This window comes from Natator depressus, chromosome 7, assembly GCF_965152275.1.
Source record: "Natator depressus isolate rNatDep1 chromosome 7, rNatDep2.hap1, whole genome shotgun sequence".
Taxonomy (NCBI): Eukaryota; Metazoa; Chordata; order Testudines; family Cheloniidae; genus Natator; species Natator depressus.
In genome coordinates, this window is record NC_134240.1 from 30,337,930 (window position 1) to 30,348,229 (window position 10,300).

Sequence of the window (10,300 nt, forward strand, 5' to 3'; positions counted from 1 at the left end):
GGGGGGAATTGGGGACCTCTCCCAATCGGCCCATCTACCCCAGTATCCCACCTCTCCCCTACTCTAGATCAGATCCATAGGCCCATCTGGCCAGTATCTCATCCGACTCCTGCTGAGATGAGACCCGTCTAGATCAGTATCCTGCTTCACCCCCTCCAGATCAGCCCCTTGGGCCCATCTAGCCCAGCATCTTGATTCCAACTGTGGCCAGCCCCGGAGGAAGGGCCACAACAATCAACAGCCATGGAGCAAACCTAGAGTGGAGGTGACGGGAACCACTCTCCCAACCACATCAGGGCAGGACTGGCTTCTTTCCTTAATTGAGAGTGTGTGTGGTGGAGCCCCTCCACACCACCACCTCTCCCCAGTATAAACCTATAGGCATCGTTCCTGGTCAGATCCTGCCATCATCCAGCCGTGGGGAGACCCACTGTGCCCCGTAGGTGACAGCTGTACTGCCTTTCAGCACCCCACATCCTTGTGATGGGGGGAGCAACACAGCAGCCCCCCGGGACATGGCTCTCAGATCCCACCACTGAGCCCCTTTCTCCTAAACCCCACTTAATAGCCCCCCCAGAGTCTCTCTGCTCTATTTCCCAGTACCCCAATGCTGCTAGGTTGGGGGGGCTTGCTCTGAACTCCCAATCCAAGGGGATGGGTCTCCAACTGATTCACATCCTGCTCCTTATATGTCTGCAGTGGCTGGCCCAAAGGGTGGGGACCCACTCTTGGTTGGGGGGCAGGGGTCTGTGCAGCACCCAACCTGACAAGGGCTCTGAACTTGGACCCATAATACACCTCATAAATTATTTTAGGTCAGAGGCAAATCTGCTCCCCATGCTGGTGGCAGTGCAGCCGCAGGTGAACATCCTGTGCCCCCTGCTGCTGTGAGGGGCGGGAAAGCTGCCCCCAACACCCTGCATTGTCCTGGCTCAGATTTCATTTCTGGGAAGGAGCCAGGACCCCCTGCACAGCCAATGGATGGGGGAAGAAACCTGGGCTCCTGCCCTTGGGGTCGGAAGGTAGGGAGGCCTGAACATGGGGCAGGGGTAGGAATCTCAAGCCTCCCACTCTGGGAAAAGTAGGGGGCTGGATCTCATGGGCTAGAGGGGTGGGGGAAGTTGGGGTTCCTCGCCTGAGGGGGAAAGAGGCCGGTGTTCTCACTCTGGGGGAGGTGGAGAGCTGGGAGTAGTCAGGGCTTCTGGCCTGGGCAGACATAGGGGAGTGGAGCAAGGGCATTGCAGGGAGAGAATTCTAGCACAGGACGGGTAGTTTCCAAGATCCCTCCGCCCCATTCCCCCTCACACCAAACATGAAGCCAGCTTGGGGTTTGGTGGAGCACGAGCGCCCCCTTGTGGCCATGCTGGGGCCCACACCAAAGATCCTGCTTAGGAGTGGTCAGTGGGGTCCTGCTTTGGGGCACGGGCGGGAAGTGCTGAGTCCCATTCCCCACTTCAAGTCCAGGGGGCCTAGCCTAGATCTTGTGACCCTCTGACCCAGGGCTAGGGGAGAGCGAGACTCCAGGGGGACCCAGTGCCAGCCCCAGCTCAGCAAATCAGAGACCCTGGGGAGAGGCACCACAGGGGAGGGGGATGTCGTATGACCACCCACCCGTGGCAGGGAAATCACAGCAGCAGGAACCCTCCCCCCTTGATTCAGCAACGCTCCCAGAGATCTCCCCCACCCCATCTCTAGGGCACAGACACTCCCCCACACACTGGCGCAATCTCCCTCTGCTTGTGTAGCCCCTGCCCCCCCAGGCTGTTTATTCTGCCCTCAAGAGAGGATTATGAGATGCGGGGGGGACAGACGATGTGCAGGAGGCGTGGGCAGGAGGGCTGAGCAGGACAAAACTAGGGTCTGGATCACTCCCTTGCTTCCCCCCTGCCCTGTCTATAGCTTCCCCCTCCCCCACACCCCCAGCAGAGACACAGAGGCAGGGCTGGCAAGAGCCATTTATTCCAGGTTGATACACAGCATGGTGGGGCAGTACACCACCACCAGGGCACGAGTGCCCCCTAGAGGCCAAGCCCATGACAGCAGGAGTAGCAGCAAGAGCACAGCCCCCCCTCCCGCAGGGGGGAGACCATCATATCATGCGGGGAAAGGATGCTGCGCTGCCCCGCTCCTCGTGCTAGGGCCGGGGGGGGGGGGAGCGGGGGGAAGCAGCAGCAGGAGGGACCCTGGCATGCTGGTGCTCAGAGCTGAGACAGAATGTGGTTGGCCAGGCTGCAGGTCAGCCCTGTTCCATCCTCCTCCACGTTGAGAGCCTTCACCACGCCATCCTCCAGCACCATGGAGAACCTGAGAGAGATGGGGGTGTCAGTGCCAGGGTCCCCTCCCGCCGTGCCAGCCTCCACCACAGAAAACCTGGGAGGGGTCAGGGTGAGAACACAATGGGGGCTCCCCCTCCCCTGCCCTCCAGGGGTTCCCCTCTCATCCCTCCAGGACTCCCCACTTCCCACCCTATCGTCCACCACCATGGAGAACCCAGGGGGGAGATTGGGGGTTCAGTGTGGGGACAGAGCCAGGGCTCCCTCCCACATCTCCTAGCGGCCCCTGCCCCCAACATGGAGAAGGGAGGGTTGGGGGTATCAATGTGGGGATATAGCCAGGGGGGCTTTGCCTCTCCTAGGTTTTCCCATGGAGATGGAGAGGAGGACTTCATTTCCTTTCCCTCCCCTCCACACCCAACCCCCTTCCCCACCCCAGCAAAGGGGACACCCCAGAGGCCCATAGTTGTAGCTGCAGGGGTGCATCCTCTCCCCTCTGAGCTCCTAACACTCATCCCCATGCCTATCCCTCGCCTGTACAGACAGGGAACCCCAGCTCTCCCCCGGGGGGGTATCCCCAGAGGCTGCTGGGGGGTAGGGAGCCCACTGCTTTACCTTTTGCAGCGGTTGGTCCCAAAGAGGTCACGCAGGGGTTCCTTGTCCAGCAGCAGCTCCGTAGCCTAGGGGAGAAAGGGAAAGCGGGGCGGGGGGGTCAGACAGGGTCCCACCCCAAGGCAGACGACACAGCTGAGGAACTGCCCTCCACAAAAGACCCTTCACCTCTGGAGCTGCCTGGTCCTCAGATGCCCTTCGACCCCAACCCAGCCCCTGTTGTCGGTGTCAGGGAGGTGGCACTGGCGGGACAGAATCCTGGATGCCTCTAATAGGGGATGGGGTTCCACTGCCCCTTCCCCCACTGTCCCAGAGCTGGATCTGACACAGCAGGTAGGGGAGGAGCAGAGGAGGGGACAGGCACATGGTGGGGTGGGAAGGAGGACTGGCCAGAGGGTAGGGGCCCTGAATCTGGGCTGTCGAGCTGGTTAGGAGGGGAAGGGCCAAGGACTGATACACAGGCATGTGGGTAGGGAGAGACTGGGACTGATCCTGATCCACGAGGAGGATACCCCCAGCTGGGCATGTGTTGGGGGGGTGGGGCATTACCTTTCCGAAGGCTCCGGTGGGGTCAGCCAGCATCCACACCTGAGGGGGGAGGGGGAAAGGGTTAGGGAGCCAGTGAGGAGGCGCCTGTGAGGTGGCAGCAGGGTAGGAGTGGCAAGGGCCACACCCACTCCTGAGGTTACACAACCTACAGATGCCCCCTTGCATAACCAACAGCTCCTACGAGGAAGGGAAGTGCTCACTGCTGCCTGGAAGTCACCCACTCCCTGCAGGGGTGGGGGCAGGCCTCCTGCAGCCTTGGGGTTAGGGTGCTGCTGAGTTGAGGAGAGAAGACTCCTCCTCTTTCCCTAAGACTCAGCACCATAAACCCCCTATAAGGACACTGCCCTGGGCCTCGACCCCCGCTCACTCCCCCTGCCCTGGGTCCCCTAGTCCCACCCTCTGCATTCCCCTTCCTATGGTCCCTGGGACTCTCCACATTCCCCTTGGCTAGTGCCCCCACCTGCCCTCTGTCCTCCTCCTGGCCTGGGCTGTGTGGCCCCCTCACCCTGGGTGCCATAGCTCAACCCCCCTCCCTCCACACACACACACACTCCCCCACCTTACCCTCCCTTCACTCCCCTTGCCCTGGGCCCCGAGGGCCTTGCCCCGCTCTCTCCCTGGCTCACCTTGCCCTGGGCTCCATGGGCCTTGCCCCACTCGCTCATGACGAAGACATCGTTCACAGCCAGGCAGGCGATCAGCTCCACGCCCTTGGCCTTCAGCGCCCCCGCCTGCTCCACGTAGCCAGGCAAGTGGGTCTGAGGGGGGCAGGAAGAGCATTAGTTCCTCCGCATGCGGCGGGAGGAGGGGGAGGGGGAGCATCAGACACCAGCCCAGGGATCCAAGGAGGGAGCTGGGCAGCCCCGGCATGCAAGGACACACAGAGCTCACAAATGTGTCCCTTTTCCAGTCCACCCTGCAGCTCCCTTGGCCCCAGGGATGGGATGGTGGAAGGGATGCTCTGGTGGATGAATTCTGGGGAGCTGGGTGGGGTGGGGGATACTCTGAGGAGGGGGGTGAGGAACTCTGGGATGGGGGGTTTCAGGGAACAGGGCATGTGAGGGGCCATTTTAGAATGGGGGAGGGTGCTCTAGGATAGGGGTTGCAAAGTTGAGGGGGATACTCTGGAGTTGGTGTCTGTGTTCTAAAATGGGTAGGGTAGTGGGGGGAGAGGAAGGACGCACTGCGGAGGGGAGGAGGTCTCCATGCCTCACCTTGGAGCAGCCAGGGGTGAAGGCACCAGGCACCCCGAAGAGAATCCCTTTCTTGCCCTTGAAGAGTGTGGCCACATCCACCTTGGTGCCGGGGTCCCCCTCGTACACCTCCACACTGGGCAGCTTGTCTCCGACCTGCGGGCACAGGGGGTGAGAGCTGGGGGAGGCCTAGCCAAGTCCCCTTGCCCAGGTCAAGCCTATGCCAGACCCCAACAGGGCCTCTGTCCCACCCCCCCCAACGCAGAGGGAGGGGCTACCTCAGCTCTGGAATTCCACCTGGGAGCTGGTTCCTCTTGCCCCAGCTACAACCCCCCCACCCCTGCCCCAGTGCCAACAGGGCATGGCCAGAACAGATGCAGATGGGGGCCTCAAGCAGCTGACTAACGAGGGGAGGGGACTCCCTTCCCAGTCACCCAGCCAGTTTGCTGCCTTGAAACCCCCATCCCCAGCACTGGGAGGGGGCAAAGACAAGCCTCCAGCTGATGCATAAAGCCTGAGATGAGCCTCTTCATAGCTGGGGAGCAGGAGAGCCCTGTGTGCCCCCCTCAATTGTGTCTGGGGCGGGTGTTGTAACTACAATCCGTGAGGGGAGCTCCACAGGAGAGAGACTCAGTGATTCAGCACCCCTGCCTTGGAGTTTCCAAACTGATTACTCAAGCCCAGGAGTTGGACACCTCCCCCAGTTCCCTGCCTGCCATGCTCACAGCCCCAACTTTCTGGGCTGCTGAGTACCCCCCTTCACAACCAACCATCCTCCCTCCCCAGCCTGCTCCTCCTCCCCCCACAACCCAGCTCCCACAACCCCAACCAATCCCCATCTTCCCCGCATCCTACCCCTGCCTCCCACTACCTCCTTACCTCCTTACCACCAACCCAGCATCCCCAGCTCACACCCCCAGCCTTCCCCCAGCCTCTACCCCGTTTCCCCTCCCCCACAATCCAGCTCCCTCTGACCCCACCTACCTCCCAACCCCCATCTCCTGCCTTCCATCTCACCCCATAATCTAGCTCCCCCCTCTACAGCCTAACTCCTCTTCACCCCCACCCCTGCTCACCCTTCCCCAGCCTGCCTTCAACTCACCCCCCAAATCAGCCCTTTCTACTCCCAACCTCTCCCTGCCCCCCTAGATTTGGAGGGAGTTGGGAGCTCAGTGCCTCCCTTGTTCCAACCCCATCCCCCCGCCCCTCTGAGTTTACTCCCTCCCTTGTGAGGCAGAGCCCTGGGGGGCCCTGCAAGGGGGTAGTGACCCTCCAAGCTTCAGGGACTGGGGGCATGGTCTCAGGTTTCAAGGGTCCCAGTTGGGGGGAGGCATCGGGGGCTAAACCGCGGGGCGGGGGCTCTCCTCTAGCCCAAGGCCCCAGCTGGAGAGGGGAGCTGCCAGGGGGAGCCCTGCTAGGGGCCCCGATTTTGGAGGGGGGCTTGTCCAGGAGCCTCCATTCGGGGGCCCCTGTTGTCTGCCCCGGGGCCCAGCTGGGGGCTGATTTAAGGGGGCTCCCGGGGATCGGGCTCTCCAGCTCCCTGCGCCGGGTCTCGCTGGGGCTGAGTGTGTGTGTGTGGGGGGGGGGTCCCCAGCTAGGGGCGGGGCAGGTTGGATGGTTGAGGGCCCCCGGGGGGTCCCGCTCACCGCCCCGCCCGGACTCACCTTGATGGGCGCCATGGCAGCTGCTCGGACACCGAAGCGCCTCCGGGTTCCTCTCGGCTCGGAGCTGGGAGGCCCGGGGGGCCGCCCCGCCCGCAACAGCCCCAGCCCCAGCCCCAGCCCCGCCACACCCCGCCACGCGGTCACCATGGAGACCGCCTGAATGACAGTTGCCATGGAAAAGGCCTGGGGGACCTACCAACCTTGGCGTGGACTGGAACGCCCATGCGCCGCAACCCACAGGTTGGTTTGCATCACATTTGCATATCATTGGTGGTTAATTCGCATGGCCGGTTTGCACACAGCTTTACATACAGCTTGATTTTGATTGGAAGGGCGACATTACAAGTGGTTTGCACGCTAAATTTGCATACAATTAACATATAAGTTAAAAAGAAAAAAAGAAAAGGAGTACTTGTGGCACCTTAGAGACTAACCAGTTTATTTGAGCATGAGCTTTCGTAGCTCACGAAAGCTCATGCTCAAATAAACTGGTTAGTCTCTAAGGTGCCACAAGTACTCCTTTTCTTTTTTTCTTTTTACGAATACAGACTAACACGGCTGTTACTCTGAAACCTAACATATAAGTTGTGATTAATGTGAGTGTTTTTCTTCTGCTTTTTGCACATATTAATTTCTTAATTTAAATATAATCTGGTTGTGATTTCCATACTATTGGCATGTATCAACCCCTTAGTTTCGCGTCTAATTCTCCTCTCCTCCCCATTGGGGCGGGGGCATCAGGGGAGCAGCGGACACCGGCACCCTGTCTCCGGATCTCCCCGGAACGCTCAGGTTCGGGACCGTGTTTTCCTGTCAACCGCCGGAACCTTTTGAGTAGGCACACTGCACCCGGAAATAGTGTGGGGGGGTGAAATTGAACCGGAAGTCGCTGAGTATTGGCTTCCCACCACTTCCGCACGTGGGCCGTGACATCGGGAGCGGCGCGAGGATGAAGCTGCTGACGCACAACATGCTGACCTCGCACGTGCGGGGGGTGCGGCCCGGGGGGGGTTTCCCCCTCCATATCCAGGTAACAGGGATTCCCGCCCCCCCTACGCAACCAGAAGGCCACATAACCGTGCCCCCTGGGCTGCCCCCGCGCTGGGTCTGGGCGTCCTAGGGCTGATTTCCTCCCGCCATGGGGGTCCCGCCCCCGCCTTGCCTAACCGGACTGACCCTCCCCCTCCCCGCAGGCCACCGAGGTGAAAGTGAATAACGTGGATTTCAACCAGGAGTTCGTGGCGCGGATGATCCCCAAGGTGGAGTGGGGGGCCCTGGTGGAGGCTGCGGAGAGCGTGAGTATGGGGGGAGGGGCTGGCCTCGTCCAGGGCATGGGTGGGTGGAGTTTGGCAGGGGGAGGGGCTCACCCTGGGTGCTGGAGCCCCTAGGTACAGGGCCAGCCTCCTGCCCAGAGTGCTGTCATGGCAGGAGATGGGCAACGTGGATTGACACCGCAGGGATTGGAGAGGGAAGTGGCTTTGGGGAGCGTCTGGGTCAATCAGAGCAAAGTCTCTCTTCTGGGGTCAAGCATTGTGACATTCATCTGCCTCTCCCTACAGCTGGGCCATCTGTCGGACCTGCCCCACCAGCTGCCCCCTGAGTACGAGAACAATGAGGACTTCCTGAGGAAGGTGCATCACGTGCTGCTGGAGGTGAGACACACCCCCATCCATGTCCACAACCCCCCACCAGCTCCTTGCCTGGTGCTGGGCACCGTCTCCCAGGCATCACAAACCTGTGGCGGAGGTTGTATGACGGGGCCCATGTTACAAACACAGGTCCTTTCCTGGCCCGGCTGAGACACCAGGGACTTATCAGCCCACAGAGACACTGGGGATCCCCCAGGGTGGGGGACCTCTGTTGCTGCTCATGTTCCAAATGTAGACATTGGGGGGCTCCCTCAAGCAGTGAGAGTGTGTTGATGGTGGGGGATTCTCCCCTTGCTCTAGCTGCAAGTTGGAATCCACTCTTGTGGGGCTGAGAGTCCAGCAGATGCCCTGGCACTGGGCTCACAGGATCCTTTTGCTTCTGTGGCTCATCCTGCCCTTTCCCCAGCTGCTAAGAGTGACTGCAGCAAAATACCCCTACCCCTAATAAACAAATAAAACCGAGAAGGGAGGGCTGGTGCTCGGGGAAGTTCCATCCCTCCCTGACAGCATTACGGGGCAGGGCCAGGGCACAGCCCATCCCTCTGTCTTTAGGCTGCAGCTGACCTGTGTTTCTTCCTCCCCCGCATAGGTGGAGGTGATGGAGGGGATCCTGAAGTGCCCTGATTCTGGCCGGGAATTCCCTATCACCAAGGGCATCCCCAACATGCTGCTGAGCGAGGAGGAGACATGAAGGGCCAGGATGGCCAAGCTGGGAAGGTTGGGGTGGGGGAGGGAGTCCCTGGGCTGGGAGGGTGTGGCAGGGGGAGGGAGGGTTCTACAGGGAGTAGAAGACATTCGGTGCTCCTTTGGTTTGCGTATAAATAAACCTGTGAGGTGGAGCCTGGCATGGGGCGTGTCATCCATTACCTGTTCCCCCTCACCTGCTTGTGCCCCTGAATCACAACCTGCAGCACTCTGCTATCCTAGCCCTTGGCTACCCCCAACCACACTTGTGCTGGTGCCCTTCTGTTCTAATCCAGTCCCCATCCCTAGTTAGCCCTTGGTCTATCTGAACACTGGCCTGCCACACCTTGCACCGTACTCACTTTCCTCGTGTACAGTTATTTAGATTGCAGTAGTACTTAGAAAAAAGAAAAGGAGTACTTGTGGCACCTTAGAGACTAACCAATTTATTTGAGCATAAGCTTTCGTGAGCTACAGCTCACTTCATCGGATGCATACTGTGGAAAATACAGAAGACGTTTTTATACAACACAAACCATGAAAAAATGGGTGATTATCACTACAAAAGGTTTTCTCTCCCCCCACCCCACTCTCCTGCTGGTAATAGCTTATGTAAAGTGATCACTCTCCTTACAATGTGTATGATAATCAAGGTGGGCCATTTCCAGCACAAATCCAGGGTTTAACTTTGTGAGGTGAAGTGAGCTGTAGCTCACGAAAGCTTATGCTCAAATAAATTGGTTAGTCTCTAAGGTGCCACAAGTACTCCTTTTCTTTTTGCGAATACAGACTAACATGGCTGTTACTCTGAAAGCAGTACTTAGGAGACCTAGTCCTGAAGCAGGTCCCCCATTGGGCCAGGCACTGCTCAGACTCCCAGGCAAGATCAAGGCCCCCATTGTGACAGGTGCTGCACAAACACAGAACAAGTAGACAATGCTCTTTCTCCTTCGTAACTGCTAGGAAAGAAGACTATGGACACAGGCTGAGATCTCCATGGTTTATTCTGGCTCTGGAATATAGCTCTATGTATGTGTGTGTATAGCACCTATACACAAAATAGAGGTATTTATAATATATACACATACATAATTTAATACAAACCTCCTCCATGTCACCCCACTCATAGAAATGGGGGGACTGAGGGTGCACCCCTCCAAGGGGAGCAGAGATGAAGGGGTCACATATTCTCCTGCAAGAAATATACAGTCTGATATATTGCTATGTACATGTTTCTCAGCATCTTCACCCCCACCCCAAGGGAAAGGGGGGGCTTATTGCTATGGGCAGCAGAAGGGCAAGGGAAATTTGAGGGTGGGTGGAGGGGATACTGGCCTCTGTTCCTATCCCTAGGACCCCCCAATATGGCCATGCCTTTGAAACCCCTCTTCCTATCTGTACAGCTACCCTATCACAGTGCTGTGCTCCCCCTCCCACAATTCCAGGCTTCTGTCTCAGTGCCCCCCCCCCTCAGCAGGGGCTCCTGCAGTCAGACTCCCACCCCCTCCTGACTTTCCACCATCCAAGGGCTTTTTGGGGGGTGGGGTGGGGGGGAAGAGACCAGCACTCAGTGGAGTGAGTCCACTGGGGGTGGACTCTGGGGAGTCACTCTGGGGGTCCCAGACCCTGCTGCTAAGTTCCCCTCACCCCCACTTATGTCACCCCACTGGATGTTC

At 59.2% G+C, this 10,300-nt stretch overlaps 2 protein-coding genes across 2 annotated transcripts; one reads left to right on the forward strand and one right to left on the reverse strand.

Moving 5' to 3' along the window:
* Positions 1-1,955: 1,955 nt before the first annotated feature.
* Positions 1,956-6,480, reverse strand: PRDX5 (peroxiredoxin 5). The gene is made up of 6 exons (XM_074957861.1): positions 6,292-6,480; positions 4,649-4,783; positions 4,061-4,192; positions 3,435-3,473; positions 2,889-2,953; positions 1,956-2,304 (listed from the first exon to the last, which is right to left on the reverse strand). Exons 1-6 carry the CDS (start codon positions 6,463-6,465, stop codon positions 2,199-2,201), a joined length of 651 nt encoding a protein of 216 aa, XP_074813962.1. The 5' UTR covers positions 6,466-6,480; the 3' UTR covers positions 1,956-2,198.
* A 676-nt stretch (positions 6,481-7,156) lies between these two features.
* TRMT112 (tRNA methyltransferase activator subunit 11-2) lies at positions 7,157-8,664 on the forward strand. The gene is made up of 4 exons (XM_074957862.1): positions 7,157-7,321; positions 7,485-7,586; positions 7,851-7,943; positions 8,530-8,664. The coding sequence occupies exons 1-4, from the start codon at positions 7,241-7,243 to the stop codon at positions 8,629-8,631; spliced, it is 378 nt and encodes a 125-aa protein (XP_074813963.1). The 5' UTR covers positions 7,157-7,240; the 3' UTR covers positions 8,632-8,664.
* The last annotated feature ends 1,636 nt before the right edge of the window (positions 8,665-10,300 follow it).

Excerpts from the sequence above, each read along its gene's own strand:
- PRDX5 (XM_074957861.1), bottom strand. The coding sequence starts at position 6,465 with ATGGCAACTGTCATTCAGGCGGTCTCCATGGTGACCGCGTGGCGGGGT. Across the intron at positions 4,784-6,291 it reads CTGCCATGGCGCCCATCAAG|GTCGGAGACAAGCTGCCCAG; the intron begins GTGAGTCCGGGC and ends CTGTGCCCGCAG. Across the intron at positions 2,954-3,434 it reads CCACCGGAGCCTTCGGAAAG|GCTACGGAGCTGCTGCTGGA; the intron begins GTAATGCCCCAC and ends TTTCTCCCCTAG.
- TRMT112 (XM_074957862.1), top strand. The coding sequence starts at position 7,241 with ATGAAGCTGCTGACGCACAACATGCTGACCTCGCACGTGCGGGGGGTG. Across the intron at positions 7,322-7,484 it reads GTTTCCCCCTCCATATCCAG|GCCACCGAGGTGAAAGTGAA; the intron begins GTAACAGGGATT and ends CCCTCCCCGCAG. Across the intron at positions 7,944-8,529 it reads TGCATCACGTGCTGCTGGAG|GTGGAGGTGATGGAGGGGAT; the intron begins GTGAGACACACC and ends TCCCCCGCATAG.